The 20413-nt window shown below is 43.1% G+C and overlaps 1 protein-coding gene across 1 annotated transcript; it reads left to right on the forward strand.

Annotated features, from left to right (window-relative positions):
- Positions 1-2512: 2512 nt before the first annotated feature.
- Positions 2513-18114, forward strand: LOC138627791 (neuronal pentraxin-2). Its single transcript, XM_069710369.1, has 6 exons — positions 2513-2553; positions 10272-11509; positions 15070-15664; positions 15882-16132; positions 17069-17248; positions 17864-18114. Exons 2-6 carry the CDS (start codon positions 10754-10756, stop codon positions 18071-18073), a joined length of 1992 nt encoding a protein of 663 aa, XP_069566470.1. The 5' UTR covers positions 2513-2553; positions 10272-10753; the 3' UTR covers positions 18074-18114.
- Positions 18115-20413: the final 2299 nt, after the last annotated feature.

Below are 20413 nucleotides of genomic sequence, written 5' to 3' on the forward strand. Positions count from 1 at the left end.
CAACACGACAAAAAGCCAAGAGGTGAAATTGTGGTCAACGTCCTTGGCAATATTTTTTTTTCAGATGTATCTTCTCACCACGCCGGATGTATATGTGCCACATTTCGTGAGGTTTCAAGCAACAACAACTTCCTGTTTCATGGCGAAACATCAAACTTTGCCGCATTTCCATGGCGACGCCCCTTGCCGAAAACGTATGGGCTTCTCGATATATCATCAGCCACATTTTAAGGCTATTTTGACACGATTTGATGTTGATGTGATCAACCAGCTTGAAGAAGCACATGAAAGTATGAAGTATGTCATTTCCTGTTGCCAGCAGGTGGCACTATCAATATGACTGAATATTACCATGCAGAGGTCTTCAGGACGGGACTTTTATCAAATATGTAAAGTCTGAGGAAGATCGGACAATGTAAATCAAAATTACAGCAACTTGTAGTTTCATGGCGAGATGCTGAAAATGGCCGCCACGCCACGGACACACCGCTCGACGATAACAAAATTTTTTAATAACTTTCCATCCCACAGGTGTTAAGATTACACTGATACAACCTCAGGTTGGTCCATCAAATTCTGGAGGAGGAGTTCGTAAAAGTGCAACACGTGCAAAATCACCAAAATTCGCCACTTAATTCAAAATGGCCGATTTCCTGTTGAGTTGAAGTCATGGTGGCGGGAAACTTTTTTTGTATATATCGGTATGATACACATGTCCACCGAGTTTCGTGCGTGTAGGTGAAAGTAGCTGAGGGGGACTACAGTTTAATGGTGCTAGCGAGCCATTTGGCCACGCCCACTCACAAAACACATATCAGATGTATCGCCTCACCACGCCGGATGTATGCGTCGCGTTTCGTGGCAGATGTCTTCAGGATAAATAAATATAAAAGTGAAAGTTACAGAAGGTTAGAAAAAGATTGTATTTTTTTTTTTTAAACACCTGGTTTATACCTTAGTAGAGAATATTGTTATTTTTCTTTGAAGCTGATTTCTGAAACACACCTGAGCCAGTTTTGGTCTCAATGATGACGCTTGAGTTTAAAAGCCTTTCAAGCTTTTCTGTGATATAAAAAAAAAAAATCTAATGTAGATGTAGATGCGTCGTGATGGTCTCTCCGAATCCAACAAAGGGAAAGAGATGTTTTCTGCTGAGCTCCCATTCAGCTCCAAAAATCCTACAAGGAAAAAAAAATAAATCCACCGAAGGAGGAAGCACAAAAAGCTTGTTTCTTTTCTTTTTTTTTCTACACCCACATGTAGGTTCAGAAAATAGCACGACGCAGACACAAGACTTGTTTGAGTTTTTCTCTTTCGACTCGCTTAACTTTCACACTTTTCTGTTCTTACTACCGACTCTCCCGCCTACAGCCGGTGAACTCTCACTACGGCCAACATTAATATATTTACACTCTTGATTCTTTTCTTTTGTTTTTTTTCAGAGATCGTAACCCAGCGTCAAATACTACTGCAGTTTCTCAAAGGTTTTCAAAGAACGCCACTTCAAAGAAGGAAATCGGGTAACGTGCAAATAAAAAAGTGATTTATAATAACTTGCATAAGTACCGTACTTATTCTTACCAACACCGTGATCGAACAGCATTTGTGGGATTTGTTGTGGTTTATTTTCCTGGGTGGTGAAGTTTGATTTGTTGGAGATCTTAAACTCGTAACATCGATAAACGCACAAGCAAAAAGATGCAAAAACTCAGAGATGAAAAGTATGTTTCAAACTGCTGCACACTTTAAGCGACATCCTGTTGTTGTGTTGCTTTTGTTGTTGTTGTCGTCGGTGTGTGGAGGCCACTAGGTCTGTCAACGGGCCAATCAGATCCCGTATGTGGGACTTTTCCAGTCTGACTTCTCTGCCAGGCACTCGATATTATAAATAGGTGGGCGTGGCTTAGATCTGCAGGACGAAGGGGAGGCGACCGGCTCAACCTAATCTTCCATTTAAAAAGACTTCAGATTAAAGTGATTGGACGAACTTCAAATCGTTTGACCCACTTCTTTTTTTTTTTTTGTAAACATGTTTTACAGTTTAGAAAAAATACGACAATTAAAGACAAACAGAAACCCGACAAATGATTTGTCGAGATGTCAGTTCAAGTTTAGCGTGACTTCCATCTTAATCTCATGATCTACTCATCGCTTTTCTTTTGTTGTTGTTGTTTTGCATCTTTGAGGTTTTAAAACTCTTCCTTGTTTTGCCTTCTTCAACTTTCTCCGAACTTTTGGAATAAATATAAATTTGTCGAGGAAGTGCAGTCGCTGTTAAAAAAATCTCGGTCAGCTGGTGTGAAGCTGAAGGAGGAGTTTGTGTGTGTGTGTGTGTGTGTGTGTGTGTGTGTGTGTGTGTGTGTGTGTGTGTGTGTGTGTGTGTGTGTGTGTGTGTGTGTGTGTGTGTGTGTGTGCATAACAGAGAGAGAGAGAGAGAGAGAGAGAGAGAGAGAGAGAGAGAGGGAGTTAAAATTATCCACCTAAAGCTAATCATCCTCAAGCTGATCAGTGGGCTGAATGGACTAAACAGCTCGGAGGCAAACTGACAGGCAGGTAAGAAACATTTTGGTTTCCTTCTTGTTAAATTATCTGTTGTGGTTTTTTTTGTGGTTTTTTTTTTTATCTTTGGGGGGAAATTGAGACTTTCTACCAAAAAATAAAAAAGCTCTGGCGCGAGCAACTGAAAACATCAAAGTTAGAGCTGAAGTTCTCCGGGTGTTTGTTTTGTTTACAGTCGAAGCCGATGGTGCGATTAACGACACGAGTCGGCGCATTTTAAGGAAACTTCTCTATTTTTTCTTATCAAATTTTAGCAGCACAAGGTGAGATGTATTTAGTTATGTGACATGAGATTAGAAGCGCTAGCTAAATAGTCTTATTTCAGCTCAAATCTATCAAAATCAACTCTGAATAAAAGCATAAAGTGACATCGATGGATTTTAACGACTAAGATTTAACTAAAGGAAAACCGCACTGTCATCAGTAAAAAAAAAGATACTTCCTCGTTTGCATTTGTAGTTCTGTGATTTTCCCCCAATAAAAGTTCAACAAAAGGTTTTTTGCTTTTGAATTAAAGGGTTAAAAGATGCTTGAATAGCAGCGTCACACGTCGGCCAGCGAGCGGCAGCAACGACTCTTTTGAACTGAACATCACGTCTAAGATTTGAAATCGTGCTGAAATTTAAGTGAGTTGAACTTAAATCTCTTACATTATGTTTCTTTTTTTTTACTGTTTTGGCACAATATATAAATAATTGCTTTCATATGACCTGAAATCCAGTTTGACTTGACCCGGTGGGAAATAAGAAATATTTTGCATACATTTGACTGAAATATAATTATTTTTAAGAGTTTTCTAGCGTTTGCTTTGTCGCATCCAGTCGGTTGCCAACTCTTTTGGCTCCCGCGGTCGATACGTAATAACGACATCAAAGCATGAGAGATGATCTAAATGCATTGCTTATCATTTAATTCTAGGTGTAGCCTTAACGCCGAGGTCACGTGCAGCACCGAGACGTCGGTTTGACTCCCTGACTCCTCTTCATTAGCGGCGGCGAGGCCACGAGACGGCTTAACGACGGCCCGACAAAATGCCAGATCAGACATCCGCCTGTTGACGAAGCGTGACGCTCGCTCACGCTGAATCACTGGCACAAAAGAATTACGATAAAGTGATTGAAGTCATTTTTGAAGCTCGAACATGAGGTGGCGAGATAAAAAATGTACAGACCGGATCCTGGAAACTCTCATGTACTGTCACATACTGTCACGTGCTTCGATAAAATCCAAATAAAATTGCACAGAATAGTTCTGGACTTCACATGAAGCGTCTGTAATGTCAAAGGGCATCGAGTTTGGCCACTCGGAAAGGAAACTTTCCAGCGTGCCGTCATCATCGGCTCGCACCTTTTTGCTCAGAAACCTGAGCTCCCTGCAACGTGCCGCGTCTTCGAGCTCTTTTCCGCTAAGCCGGCGCGTTGTCACATCAGTCAGTTCGCGTTTTCACCCTCGACACTCGAGCCCGAGAGGCTTTTCGGCGGCTTCGCGAGTTTTCCCAGTCGGTTCCGCTGGCTTGGTTTTTTTCGTGAGCGTCATTAATCTACTCTGTCTTTGCAGCTGCTTTTTTGTTGTTGTTGTTGTTGTTTTTGTTAAAACAGCTCTAATATAGCTCCACTTTGTCCTAATTAAACATTCTCTCGTAAAAAAAAAAAAAAAAAAAAAAAAAATCTCTTCCAAGTATTGGCTTTGCAAATTGAAGCAACTTTCTTGTCTTGCAGCGACTTTGAGGTCATTTACTTTGGTCCGATGTCACCGTGCAGCAGTTTAAATCCTCATAAAACACTCCACTTCGGTGAGAAATGACAAAAGACTAATTTACGGCCATCGAAATGTACCAAATTAGAAAGGACAAAGGTGCATTAAGCCTCTCAGCACACGTGGCACTTAGCGGCTTCGCAGCGGAGGGCTGTTGACCCTCACGGCTCTAAACTGTAATTGCGTGTCGCTCGTGTGAATGCGAGAAAGGATTCGGTTCAAAAAGGCCAGCGGTAACTCTTCTTCACTTGATTGTAATTGAACTGGTGCCTGGTTTTCATTGACAGGAGGCAGGACGGCTCTGGACTGCGAGCGGGCACGTTGGCAGTGTGCTTGTTGTCATCCTTGATAGTGTGAAGACAGCTGGTTGAGATTTCTCAGCAGACAAAGCAAAGACATGTAACTGATTATTTCCAGGTTTAAGAAGTCCATTTAACTACAGCTTGAACGGAGAGTTTGACATCTGTAGGAACACGAGCAATTTCAAAATGTACCTGTGACACTGGAGTAGGAACATTCTGGATAACAGTATGGTTAAATCAAGCGTTTAACATAGATTGTATTGGAGAATTTTAATCAACAATGGGGTGATGGCAGGAATTGAGATTTTTGCAATTGCAATATTTAACACAAGTTTGAGACATTGTCGCAATATTTGTGACGGCTTGCAATTTTGCAGAATTTCTGTAATTTTGCCAAAAGAAATGATCTCAGCAGAAGCTCTGCCGGAAAAAAAACCAGAAGCGACGGGGGTTTGTGGGAAATGTGGTCTTATAATTTTTTTACTGCAAAAAACTCACAACACATATTCTGCAAATTGCATCGCAATGTTTGAGGAAAAATCCGCCACAAAATCAAGCATTTGTTATCGCGACAATCACAACAAAAACTCTGAAAGTGAAATCCTGGAGGACTTTTGTGAAATTCAGATTAAAGTAAATGAAAATGGGATTTGTCATGTCAGCAATTTTTTTTGTCGTGTGTTGCAGGAACATAAAACAGGAACGCTTCAGTCTCGGCAAAAAAACAAAGGGTCTCATTTTTCATTGCTAGCGCCAGCGACAGGGCCCCACCAGTCATCAACGGTCCCGATGACAGCTCAATAACGGCCATTTAATGGGCCGATAATCTTCCAAGCAGGTGGTGTCACATATGTGCCTTTTCCAAATGAGGCCATATTTCACCACCCTGTCGCTTTGATTGATTGACTGCAGCACTAATTATCAGAGTCAAGAGAACAAGAGAATTATGAATGAGAAACTGCGTGACGGGTTATTTTTCTACAAGAGAAATGGACCGGTCACGGATAGAAATCGTACTCCCAACGTTGCATGTAATAAATTGTAGAACAAAGCACGGCAAGCAGAATGACAAATTTGATTTCAGCGTCCCAAAACAGAAAAAAAACACAACAGCTTAAAAGTCCTAAAGGAACCAACACATCCAAATTCAAGATCTTCACAGCTGAGTGGTTTCAACTAAAAGTCCTTTTAACTTTGAAGTCATCACAAACAAAACATGCTCAACATTCAACTGAAAGTCTCAGAAGGAAATGCGGTAAATCCTAAAAAGTTTCGCCCTCAAAACAAAAAATCCCTTCAAGACAAAAAGCTTTCAAAATTAAAACGTCATTACAACTTAAGTTTCAGTTGTGAAGTTTTTAAATACAAACAGTTCAGACATTTGAAGCTCCACCAGCACTGAAAGTCCTGCCGAGCAAAAGTTCTCGTGTTAAAAGTAAATTATATTTAAACCTCCGAGAGTTTCTTTGATGTCTGAGTTTGTTCATTTGAATTTCCTCTTGATGAAGATTTGAGTTTCTGTAGGTTGAAGTCCATGCGACTCGACCCGAGTGCAGAATATCCCGTTATATCACTAAAACAAACTTATAACTAAAATCAGTGTTTCGTTACACACTACAATTAGAAGAATGAGGTACTATAATAGTTTATAACGGTGTATTACTCATAAGAGGAGAAAATAAAAAGTACAAAATTCTGGGGAAAATGTTAGAATTGCTGCCGTTTCTAAATTTCAAATTTACAGTTTACTTTTTTGTGAGTCATTGTTTCTGTAAATCCCCGAATTTGACTGATGCAGTAATGAACTAAATATGTCGTTATTGTTGCTGAATGAATCCCAAAAAATGAAATACATACCACAAGTTCCTAACTTTACTTGTATTATAACACCTTTTAATACAAAAATGCAGCTGAATGGACAACACAAACTACTTGGCAAGAATTTAAATAATAAAAGTGGTAAAAAAAATAAATAAAGGTCAGTGAAAATAAAGTTATAAAAGCCGATTATCTAAGGCTTAAAAATTTGAAAATAAGAAAAAAAGGCTAAAAGGATATATAATTTGAGGCAACTGTTCAGCGCAATATCTAAAAAGCATGTTTGTGGCATAAGAAGCCAGATTTTAAGCTCGCTGAATGAATATTGAGCACCAGAGCTTTTTGGCTCTCAAATTTATTTCCCATAACTTTTTGTGAAAACACACACACACACACACACACACACACACACACACACACACACACACACACACACACACACACACACACACACACACACACAACAATCAACCAGAGATTTTAATGTGTTGGACTCCTCCCGCAGCCTGTCAACCTTAATGTGTTCAAAGTATTTAAGCTTCAGCTTTGACACGGCTCTCTGACACGATGGCATAACACCTTCTGCACCGTCCCAGTGCCACTTGGCCCGTTGAGTGTCGCGTCCAGTCACGTTCGGACGGGCATGACTCGACTTTACCGTCCAGCCACAGCACCTGACACCAAAGGTTGAGGCAGAGGGTTGAATTTAGGGGGAGCACAGGAAGAGGAGGAGGAGGAGCATCTTAAAGCTGCAGGAGGAACAAAGCCACTCGATGGGGGGGAGGTAAGGGGGGAGGAAGTGCACCCGCTGCCCCAACAAAGTTAAACAAAGTCAAGCAGAGATGTATTGATTTTTGGTTTTTTTACAAACTATATCGACATGTTCAGAGCATTTCTATAGAGCTCAGTTTTAGGAACACACTGCTATAAATAGTAATAATTTAAACGAAGAAAAAAAAAAAAGCGAACGGATTTGAAGAATATTTAAATATAATACAAACTTTTTTTGTAAGAAAAAGCAGCAAACTTCATTATGAAATAATTTCTGCTTCTGTTGTTGTCTGCATGTCACTCACATGTTCTGCTGCCACCGGGACACGTGTAACAAATATGGCTCTTGACTTTGTGGGCGAGGGGGCAAGTTGCTCTGGCAGGACGAGGACCAGGACCCTGCAGCCAACCCGTCGTTAAATAGCATTAAAGCCAACCAATCCTATTAGTTTGTCACCTTTGGGAGGATGAGGAGGGAGGAGGACGAAGAGAGGCGGGGTGACGTGATCCATACAGCCAGTGATGAGGGAAACCTGAACAGATCAAGTTTTTGCATCTTGATGTGAACTCGAGTCATTTTGTGTTTTTTGTTTTGTTTTTTAAATCGCTGCAAGAATGGAAATAGACTTTAAAAAAAAAATCTATTTTAAAAATCTTAAAATAGCGTTCGTTTTAAAGATAACGAGGAGGGGGGGATGAAGATGATAATCAGGAAATAAAAAATAAAAATTAGGGCTACAATATTATAGAACTTCAGATTTTATACAAAAAAATACAATTTTAAGTTATAAAAATATGTTTATGATATGTCTTGATTCTCATTTATGACAGACATGTCTTACACAAAGCACATAATGTGTACATATAATAAATTACAGATTTAAAACACAACAATGACCAATAACCTACTTTCGCAGGCCACAAAAAATAACGAAGCATTTTGTGATACATAAACAATTTGAAACTCTTAATAATAGTGCATTTGCAAAATTACACCACCAAACGGCATGCTGGGTAAACCAACTAGCTAGTCAGGTAGCATAACAGGCTCCATTGCTACATTAGAGAACGCAGAAGTGCAATACCACCTATGGACACTAGGGTTTCAGCTCCGAAAGGGCTCCGGCTCCACAGACTCCCATTCAATTTTTCCCATAAAATACAAAGTCAATAAATGTTTTCCACAAGTCATAACGGTGTCGTTCACTAAAGTCCCTCCTTCTTATTAGTTTTCTGCCAGACTATCTAAAAGAACATCATTAATTTGATATTTGATATAAAGTGATATGTTTGGAGGCCTGTAGGGTTTGATTGACAGGCCTGTGCTGCAGTCAGGTTTCTGCTATAAGTGGGCGGGGCCGTAGCGTCCTTCAAAAATGCTATCCGATCCAACAGCTCGCCCAAATATGGTCACCTCTCGCTCAGACATGGCAAGACGGCGACGGTCAAAATGCCAAACCCACGGCTTTAGAAAAGCAGTTCACAAACTCAGTGGGTGACGTCACCGTCTGGGTGGAAACAACAGAAGCTTCCTCCGTCAGCTTGGCAGACAAGCTGTTGGAATACCGAGAGTTAATGCCATTACGGCCGTCGACCGGTAGCAGCAGTAAAAACAGTGAAGCCGAAGGGTTGGACTTCGCTTGAAGCGGACAACTACATGGTGAAGACAGTCGAAATAAAAGATATATGGAAGTTGACTGAACAGCATTTACTTCAGCTCGATATTTGCCCCGCGAGGCGAAGTATTCAACACATGCCGAAACACCATATGTTAAAGAAACTAATTGTTTCAGAAAGTCTCCATCAAGCACATACTCCCCCGTACTTGTCAATTTTACTCTTCAGCTTTTTTACACAAGATGGAAAATGTTGAATCAGGGCGGTTTGGAGCAAATGGTCGGTTGATTTCGTTACCGTTGGATGGGCTAGCTGGATATTTACCACACAGACTCTTGGCAAACAAAGCAAATAAGCGTGTTTTAAACACCGGCCACAACAACCACAGGTGTCCTCGGGACAAGTGTGACAGAGAGGTCAGTGTCCGAGACGCGACTGTTTGTGTTTAATGGGTGCTGTGGGTGTTTGAACTGGTGGTAGACTATAGCGATAAGGAGCTTACGGGGAATAAAGTCCTGCGTGATCAGAAACTCGTTCGTCTCGGCTTCGCGTCACGCTTCGAGCGACGAGCATGTGGGAGAAGCACCAGATAGTTTGGTACATGGCGAAAAAAAATTAAATGAATCAAACAACTCACTTTGATTTTATAGATGTATTTATTTACATACATGTAGCTAAGATCTGGAATACACAATATAAACAGTCACGACTTGCTTTCTTTCACTGTCACGTTGACATCAGTTCAGACTGATGGGAATCTTGACCGAAAAGCAGAATAATTCAACTATAATGACAAAACGTTGGTTATAAATACTCTATTTGACAGACGGAGATGTGTGTAATCATGGGAACTGTTTTGGACTCATTTTGGAAAGACATCCTTCCCCTTTGACTCTTTCACACCCCAATCATGGTGCCTTTAAAATATCCAATCGACACGCCGGGCGTGAGGCTCGCCAACTTTTCAAAAAGGAAAACCGGCTGTCGTTCACTTAAATCGCCGGCCGGTGGCTTTGGGGGCAGATTAATTGCCCGTAATCTGATTACACTGTGGCCTGAGGTAGCCTTGAAGACCCACCTCCACCATCGCTTCGTGTTGCCTCCCGGTGAGGCTGAACTTGAACTGCAGTCGACCGGCTCAGACAGGAAATGCCGACGAATTGGGAGACTAATTGTTTACGATGGCGATCACTTCTCACATTCTCTGTTAACTATCTCAACATCTGTATTCATCTATACAAAACATTAACTCAATTGTTTACACAGCTATCCATTATCTCTTAGATTCCCTTCTATCTTGTTCTGCCCTGGTTGAAGGGTAAATTATGAATGCTTGAAATGGGAACTAACCCTACTTCCTCAATTTAGTACATTGTTTTTATCGTGTCAGTTCTGCTTGACCCGTTGTCCTGATACCTTATTTTCTATCTGTTCCCACCATCCCTCCAGGTGGTAGGCGCACTGGGATTTGATGGAGGATTAGAGGCCAAAGTTAAAAGGATTATTCTCGGCTGTCGAACCCGGGAGGTCCTTGGAGCCAAGAGGGATCGCTCGCCTGGCACCGGCCCAAACCTCTCATCCCTGAGACAGAAGCAGAACCTATCGGGACACATTAGCTCAGCTTTCACAGCTTGATAATTTGCCATGGAACCAAGGAAGCTTGCTTGATTCTGCAGAGTTGTCTTCAAGGTGCCACAGTTAAAGACTTTAGCAGTGCCCTTTTTCTGTGCTTTTGGAATACTTCATCAGAGTTTGTGTCACTCGCCATCCAAAAAGGGAATTTATGTTGTCTAAGAGGAGATTTCATCTGCAGTTTTTTTGTTGACATGCTCTGCCTCAACACCCTTCAACACAACGCAAATGACCTCCATTCAAACTAAAGCCTGGAAGAACTGTCAGCTGTCAAGCAACAACTTGGACTCCAACCAAATATGGCCAGAGACGTCAGTCCTCTGAGCCTCATGCCGTTGTCTGCAAGCCACCAGCAACAGGTTGGAACCTCTCTAGGGTTCGTCCTCCCCCTTTTTCCCCTACGCTCGCTTATTTTCTATTACTTTTTGTCATGCGCAACTGCGTTAAGTAGTGTACCGAGCATAGAGCACGACTACGGCATTAGTCCCAAATTTGTTTGCACTCCCATTCCCCCAGAAGCAGACGCCAGCTGCTTTTCCCCTCCTGGTGTGCCCCATGCTCCCAGCAGTAACGGCAACAACAACGGCCACAACGGCAGCAGCCGGCGGGGCATGATGTCCGACGAGGCCAAAGCCACCATCTTGCACCTGCGCGAGAGCCTTGTGAGGCAGAAGGAGACCATCCTGGACCAGCGGGAGACGATCAGGGAGCTGACCGCCAAGCTCACCTTGTGCGAGGGCTTCGGGGGTCACCGCGGCGGCGGTGGTCACCACGACGGCCACCACGACACTCACCACGAAACCCACCACGACACGCACCACAACAATCGCGACGACGACCACGACGACGACCACCACGACGACCATCACGACGACCACCGCGGACGCCATCACGTTTCCTCGTCCCCGACGGGACACCACAGCAACTCCCACGGCAGCCACCGGTCGGACCCCCACCACAGGCAGGGCTCGTCATACAATAAACACAACTCCTTCTCTCCAGAACAGACGGGAAAAACCCTGCAGACACTTAAGGAGAGGCTAGAGAACCTGCAGGTGAGTGCAAAAGTCATTATTTTGCAGTTGCATGATCCAAATCTTTGTCAAAACTTGCCATTTTCAGCGTGTAGGCTGTAGCTCAGAGGTTGTTGTTGTTGTTGTTGTTTCCTGTTGCAGCTGCAATTTTGAAAACAGTAACACGCAGAGAATGAAAAACGAAGGAGAAGGTCACCTAAAATAAACGGCCAATTACAAAAACTCTACATGTGATGAGTCGGATGAAAGTTCGCATGGCAGAGCCCTCTGGTGGCTTATTATGATGGAGGCGGTCCAGTACCGTCGTGGTGTGGATGTAGCTTAAGTATCGAAACTTGGTACCAAATTTGAAGGTGTGTTTCAATTCTAAATACGACCGAACCAATTCAGTGAGTGCCATAAAAGTATAGAAGTTTTACAGCCAACCATACGGGTCGTTTGTTCCCCACATGACCTTTAGTAAACAGCAAAAGATATGCTCACAATAAATTGCTTAAAAATGCTATTAAAGAATATATAAAGGTTTGTTTTGCTTTGACAAAACTTAATATAAGGTTAGATTAGTTAGAAATATATGAGTTTTGGTCTAAATAAGTAGGAAGTACTTTGATGTTAGAGAACCTTTGTAGTTACAATATTAATCTTTTGTACAAATGACTAATTTGTTTACACTATGAAAGGGAGTTAAGAGTGTTGCCTCCTGGTAAAATGTAGTTAGATGTTTTTTTGACATCCTGTCCCAGCAATATAGAGTGCTGTAAATCCACATTTAAAGTCCTGGTTTTTCAGGCCGTATCAAATTTTAATGACATTAAATCATAATTTCCTTTTAAGGCTGTTTTGATTGGTCAAGCCTGCTGGTGATTACAATCTAATCAAGGCTGCTTGTAGTGTTACAATTTAATCAAGGTTAATATAAAAAGTTCCAGCAGTTTCAGATTAATTTATGGAAATTACAATATAATTAATTGTGCAATTAGCTCCTGTGAGAGTTGAAGAAATTTGAATTTTTAGCAGTCAATTCGAGTAAATACACCACAGATGTTTTTTACAACCATCGAAGATTATGGTTTATGCATGCACATTTATCAAATACATGCCAAGAGGTTCTGCCCTTTCTCCAATTTCACTATTAAAGAGCCTCTCCTTTATAGTGTACAAATCCTTTTAGGGCAAGCAAGTCCAAGAGGTTTCTTCTCTTAAACTACTGAAAAATAATTATGTAGATGTAGTTAAAGAGTGAAGATTTAGGTGAAAAGGGAAAACGGGAGGAGAAGGTGCACTTTCTGCACAACAACAACAAAAATAATGATTCAAACGCTGTCTGCAGAGAACCATCTGCAGCGAGGCACAAGCCTATCAAAGGTTTGACTTAATTGGGGTCACGTCTTGCGTCAATCGGCGTCACGAGCTCAGCCACCGAATCAGCTGCGTGATGTTCGCTGCCGCTGGACGTAATTGTCCTACGTACGTTCACGGTCTTAAAAAGACGTTTCTTTAAGATTAAAAATACATATTTTTCTAGACTTAAAAAATACATTTAAAAAATGGTGTTTTGGAAATAAGAACACAAAAAATTATAATTAGACGGAGAAATTTTGTCTCACACACATTACAAACTACCCACTAGTCACAAGTCCACAGGGCTAATATTATGGGCTGTTTGACAATTGTCTCTGAGCCGCGGAAGTTAATGTTCTCTTTGAGTTGTTCCGGCTTTCGATCTCTTTCCTGGGACTCCCGAGGCTGAGCTCAAACAGGAAGATGCTCTAAGTTGATTAGCCGTCACCCCTGAACCACCCCAGAGTCCAACCGTCACACGGCGGAGTGAGACGAGTCAAGTGGAGAAGGAGGTCAGAGAAGTCGGGGACTTATCAATCCGATAAACATGTCGATCTGGTTGATCAAATTTAGATGAAGTACTTGTGTTTCCTCTGGGGGAAGACAGAAATTGGTTGAATACAGACAGAATGACGGTGAGACGTGAAAGAAGCGTTTTTTTCGTTGAATTGAAACTGTCAAATTTAATCTTTTCAAAGCTTTCTGTCGTATTCGAATAAAGTCTGTGTCGAGCTTAAAGTCGACGTCACAACAACAAGCCTCAAAACTCCTTTTGATTTGATTACCGGTATTGTAGTCGTTATAATCCTGTGAGCATCTCAGGTTTTTGTTGATATGCAAGTTAAAAACATGATATATTCTGTATATTTTACACCAGCGGTTCCCAACCGCACCATAAAACCAGTAGTTGGAGTTTTATAGTTAGTTTTGCCTCCTCAAGCCCCAAAATATTAACGAAAATAATCTATCCGAGAAGGATTATAAAAAAATTCCCTCTACTTGCTTGAACAATTCATAGCTCAGATCGGTAGAATATCTTTTGATAAGAGCTTGTAAAGTGACAATTTAAAGGCCGACAATCCAGAATCTGATCTTGAACCTACAAATCAACAAATAATTGTTTTCATTGGGACATTTTACTGGATGTTGTTGTTGAACATTATGTGAATGCATTTTACAAGCTAGTTCTCTGTTATAATATTGTCATGATCCCGGTGTCACATTGCGAGTCTAAAGCCCTGCTGCCCACCGGCCTGTGGAAAGCCTAGTTATTTAGTGCGGAGGAGGAGGAGGAGTGGGGTGGGGGGGGGGGTTGCCAGAAAAATCTCCCTTCGATCTCGCTTGAAAAAGGTGTGAAGACAAAACAGCAGCGGGAGCCGGGATTCGCTGTCCGTCCCTCCTCTAACAGGAAGTGCACGCGACCGAAGGGCGCCGGCCGGCCGGCCTCGCCTCCAATTAGCTTCATCCTCGCTGACGAGGCTATTAATCGTGGCTTGTGCTGCTCGGGAGCAAATCTGGATTTGCAGGTGAGGAAGAGGAGGATGAGCAAAGGAGAGGAAGGGGGAGGACGGGGAGGGGGGGGGGCGGAAACTATACCCCCACCCCCTCCCACCCCACACACACAAATTTAAATGTCATGCCACAAATTCTTCTTTATTAAATATATGCTGCAAAAAGAACTTCTGGCCTCTTTAGTTCTTTAGAATATCAGAAGTTTGCTTCCGGCTCAGTTTGTTAAATGTGACCGGCGATCGAAAGGAATAAGGTTCATTCTTCATGTGGGGAAATAATAACAACAACAACAACAACATGGCCTGGCCTTCACCCGAGTGCCCGTTAGAAAGTCAGTTCGTAGCACGTTGAGGAGAAAGTGACACTTTGACCGCCGGTGAAAGAATTCAATTTAAAGCGAGTCGACCTCGGAGCGGACCGACTCTCTATTCACAGCTTATATTCAAAACATCAGTTTTGCTTTTTAAATGACCTTCCTAAAAATGTTATATTTGTGAGTTTCTTGGATTTTATCTATGATGATAAGAATGTGAATAATTCTGATCAAAAGAATCGGTAGGATCTGTCAAATGTATGAAATAAGTAGTTGGAGGATCATCAGCTTGATTAAAAACGATGGTGCCAAATACTTATAGATGTTTTAAATACATGAAACGTGTCGACCTAAATCATAACTCATGATTGGTTGGTTCATTTAATATATAATTGATCATGTTCTGTGTCTCCAGGCCAGGAACTCCTCCAGCTCCTACTCCAGCTCCCTCCGAGAACTCCTCCAGCGGAAGATCAACGCTCTGGAGGAGCAGCTGCACAGCTACTACAGAGATCACCACGACGACCATCCCGACGACCACCACGGCAGCAGCCACGACGACGACCACCACGGCAGCAGCCACGACGACGACCACCACGGCGGCGGCGACCACCACGCCGGCAGCGGTCACCACAGCAACCACCACAGCTCCCGAAGGTACACCAATCACCGCGATCGGCACCACGACCGCCACCACGACAGGCAACACAGGCGGCATCGCGGTAACCACGACGACCACCACAGCAGCCACCGCGACGGCCACCGCGACGAACACCACGACGAACACCACGACGAACACCACGACGACCACGAAGACCACCACGAGTATTACCACGAACCCGGACACCACGACGACGACGACGACCGCCACGACGACCGCCACGGCGACCGCCACGACGACCATCACCCGTGGCGGCTGCCCTTCAACGGCAAAGAGACGAGTCAGCACGGCGCCGGGCACGGCAAGCTGGAAACGGTGCTCGGCCAACTGCACCACAGTGGCGACCACGGTACACACACACACACACACACACACACACACACACACACACACACACACACACACACACACACACGTTCCACTCACTACAGAAGACATTACACTGACCTCCAGTTTCATCCTCACCACAACCACCCGTTTCCTGACTCTCACTTCCTCCACGACCTTCATCCAAGCGTCCGAACGTTGTTTTAAAAAAAACGAATCTGGTCTCCGCGTCTCTCCAGGAAACCACAAGAAGCTGAAGAGTCCCAACGCTTTCCTGCTCGACTTCCCCATGCGGACCAACTACATGTACGCCAGGATGAAGCGGACGGTGGTCAACGAGATCTTCGCCATGACGATCTGCCTGTGGCTGAAGGGGGGGGCCGGCCCCGGCCTCGGGACGCCCTTCTCCTACGCCGTGCCGGGGCAGGCCAACGAGCTGGTGCTCATCGAGTGGGGCAACAACCCCATGGAGCTGCTCATCAACGACAAGGTGAGAGTCACCGTCCAAAACATAACATGAACTCCTGTGATATTTCTGTACTGTGAAACACCGACATTATTGAGGGGGGATTTCAAATGTCACTTTAAAAATATTCATGTGACAACGTTCGCCTTTTTGTTTGTGTCACGACGTACCGAATATTATGTCAAGTGTTTTACCAGGCTGAACAGAATCAGCTGAATACGGATGAAAACACCGACATTAGTGCCGCCAAACATCCACACAGTAATCTGCAAAACAACAATAAATATTTGACACTGTAAAACTAATAATTGCAAAAAAAAAACACCGTGCAGAGATCACGAGCTCCGCCTACTTTGTCGGCATGGTTGCGGCGGTAGAAACGGCGGATTAAGGGCGGATAAACAAACGAAAAGGTTTCGTAAATGACCTCGAAATGACCTGGGATTAACCTACTTATGTTAAATTCACCTTCAATTAAACATTTATTCACTTCAAGTAATTCATTTTTATTTCATCTTCTCCCATCTCATCGTTCATTCTCTGAAAAAAGGCTGAAACCTTCCCCCTAAATGGAGGCCAGAGGTTTTGCCCTTTTTCTTCTTTTTTTTTTCCGATGTGCACGAAGCTCCGCAAATAAAGCAGTTAATCTCATTATGGTAATTGAGGCCTAATTGCCTGAAGGAGTGACATGTTGCAGGGGAGGGATGAACATGTCATGTTTGTCAGTCTGAGTCACAGCGGTTATTCAAACTGATGAATGACACCGTTAAATCATCTCCGGGACGCAGATTCATCTCCGTTTGTTTCATTCACCAGAGTTTACGAGTAACCGGATGTGAGGCACGTTAATGTGTGGAAACTCGTATCTAAATGTGTGTAAAGTCACACTTTTGATGATTTCTCTTTCTGAATGAGTGTTTTCTTGTTGTTGTTGTTGTTGTTTTTAACCCGTGTGTTCAGGCGGTGACGCTGCCGATAACCATGACGGACGGGAAGTGGCATCACGTGTGCGTGACGTGGTCGACGCGCGACGGCATCTGGGAGGCCTTCCAGGACGGCGTGAAGAAAGGCTCGGGGCAGAACCTGTCGCCGTGGCAACCCATCAAACCGGGAGGCGTCTTCATCCTGGGACAGGAGCAGGTGAGACGTCGACCGTACGGCCGCAAAAACACAGATGCTTTTTGAAATAGTTATTTGAAACGATTATTTAAAGAGACGCACACACACACACACACACACACACACACACACACACACACACACACACACACACACACACACACACACACACACACACACACACACACACACACACACACACACACACACACACATCCCAAACTAGACACAACAAATGCTGTTAAACCCGTCGCCTCTCACAAATCGTCGTTAGCTGTCGTTTGGTCTGACGTTAAACTGATTGTTGATCAAATTGCGACATTTTTTTTTTTTTTTAAATGGCTGCAGTGATGTTTAATTGTTTAATGCCGCGGCGCCGCACACGTTTTACCGGCAACCTGATGGCAATGCGTTTTTTCTTTTGGAAAACAGCTTTGAGGTGCACCACCGCCACCTTCTGGCCGTAGTTAAGAGTTACTACCAGGTGCTGGAAAATATATATATTTTAAAGTTGCCTTAAAGGACTCGATTTTTTATGATTTAATGACTATTTGAACATTTTGATCCGTACGTCGACCCCGACCGCAGTCTCCATCGATCCTCCATTTCTGACCTCCGAACATTTAATCTCCCCAGGACACGATGGGAGGCCGCTTTGACGTCACCCAGTCCTTCATGGGGGAGATGTCGGATCTGGAGTTCTGGTCCCGAGTCCTGGCGCCCAGCGAGATCTACAGCCAGGCGACCTGCGGGAGCCACCTCAACGGCGACGTCATGTCGTGGTCGGAGGAGCTGGTGGAGCTCCACGGAGGGCTCGCCGAGCTCCCCTTCGAGCCCTGCCACTAAAGATGGACACTGAAACCCCATAACCACCCACCACCCCCACCACCCCCACGGTGGTGCCGCTCGCCCCCCACCATTCTGTCTTCGTGGGTTCTCTCCGGGTTCCCCCCCCCCCCAAAAAACCCAAAGCTGCAGGACCATCCACTTCCTGCGCCGGGTAAAAAACAAAAAATCGAATTTAGCCACGGATCAAAGGAGGAGGAATGTAATTCATTGAATATCTCACTTGGTTTTGGTTTTTTTTTTCTCCATCATATCGGTCAGAAGAAACTTTAAACAACACAAGCTCAGACTTACTTTTTCTATATTATATATATAGATTTCTTTTTTGTTTGCTATTCCTGTCCGATCTCTTTCTGCCTTCTTCCACCTACTCCCCTCCCTTCCTCCCTCCCTTCCTCCCTCCCTCCCTTCCTCCCTCCCTTCCTCCCTCCCTCCCTCCCTCCCTCCCTTCCTCCCTCTGACGTTCTCGGCAAGGACGGCTTTAAAAAAAAAAAAAAAAAAAGGCTCCAAAGAGCGCCGAGCTTTTTGGATTTACCGGCCGCGCGGTCACGACCGCCGCCGCTAATAATAAATCAGATTTTCCTTCCGTCAGAACAGGTTCCCAAAAAAAGGTTTCTGGGTTGCCATTAACTCGCCTGCACGCGCTCGCGTTTGTGTTTGAGCAACATGAACTTCACGGGAAGGAGAAAGAGTTGCTCCACGGCGCAGGAGAACGGACGATTCCTGCATGCTGCTACACCGAGTACCTGCTCTGTATAATGTGTGTGTGTGTGTGTGTGTGTGTGTGTGTGTGTGTGTGTGTGTGTGTGTGTGTGTGTGTGTGTGTGTGTGTGTGTGTGTGTGTGTGGAGAGGATGAAGTTGTTGCAGGTTTTTTTTTGCTGTCCAGGTCAGATTTGGCAGGATGTTAGCACAAACCTAATGATGTCCATTTTGCACATTGAGATTTCTTGGCAGACTGTTTCATAATTAGTATTTCATATTGAAAACTCTTACTTAAAGGCTTTTAAAACACGCGTTTGTGGCATTCAGGAACAACAACAAAATACACCTCTCCTGTTCAAAAGATGCATTTTTTTTTTTTTTTTTGTCAGGTGCAAGGACTGAATATGTTTTCTGAAACTTAGAATTTTCTCGAAGAGGATCGGTTGTCAGGCGGGTTTTTTTACGTAAGAGTGACGCGGTTCAATGTCAGACTTCGGTAACACCCACGTCTCCACGGCAACCGGTGGCTTAGAGGAGGGGCGAGGGGGATTTACCTGTGAACAATTAATCTGATCCTGCCTATTTCCAACCAGCTCAAACCAAATGGCAGAGACACACACACACACACATACATATATATATACACACACACACACACACACACACACACACACACACACACACACACAGAAACTAAGAAGTAAAAAAAGACTATTGACTTCATGCTAACCATTTGCAGCCACACTTTCATGTTTTTATAACAAAAGATTTTGTACACGTACACGGTATCCGATAGTCTGTTTCTAATTGTCATAAAGGTTTATTATGGTATTTCTCACATTGTAAATAAAGTAAATAACCATACATAGCACTTTCTAAACCTTCACTTAAAATCCTGTGTTTGATTGTAAAAGCACATCTTTGAAATATAAACTGCTTAATTTGCTGACTGTTCGTTCTGAGCTTTAAAAACCTCAGACACCCTGAAGTTGGACTCTCTTTATCGATAGTAAAAAAAAGAAAAAAGAAAAAAAGAAACGTGTTGTTGCCATGGCGATACAAAATCTCTCAGCATCAGGACCGCATCGCTCTCTCGCCACCGGCTGACAACGAACTGTTTCTTTCGACTGTAAATGCCAAGAACGAGCAGCACCGTTTCCTTCTCGCGTTAGTGGGCCGAGTGCGTTTGTCCTCATCGTTACGTAGACTTAACGTCACGCACCGTCTCCTACTAACAAATGTGTGTAGTTTGTAAATGTCGACAAAAAAAAATAATTGTAAAATACAACTTTAACATAAAGACTTGCTTATCCTCGCCTTTGGTGTACATTATAAGGTTTAATAGGTATTTTTTTGTTTTGTTTATTCCTGTGTCTTTGGCTGTAAATATATATTAAAAAAAATGTATTACAGTGTTGAATCAACAGTCCCTCCCTTCATGTGTAAGCCAAAAAAATAACCTGAATTGTAAAACTTGAAGAAAAAAAAAATGAAGAAAATGCACTATAAATGCTGTCAAATATTTGTAAATATTGTCAGGATTTTGAATAAAAATCATTTAAAATACTTTATGAATCCACACTGGACTACAAACTCAAGTTCTTTTTTAAACATGTTGCGCTGTAGAACTGATGTGA

This window comes from Brachyistius frenatus, unplaced genomic scaffold (genome assembly GCF_029030835.1).
Source record: "Brachyistius frenatus isolate BFR_SWC_R1_liver_20210118 unplaced genomic scaffold, ASM2903083v1 Contig_91, whole genome shotgun sequence".
Classification (NCBI taxonomy): Eukaryota; Metazoa; Chordata; class Actinopteri; family Embiotocidae; genus Brachyistius; species Brachyistius frenatus.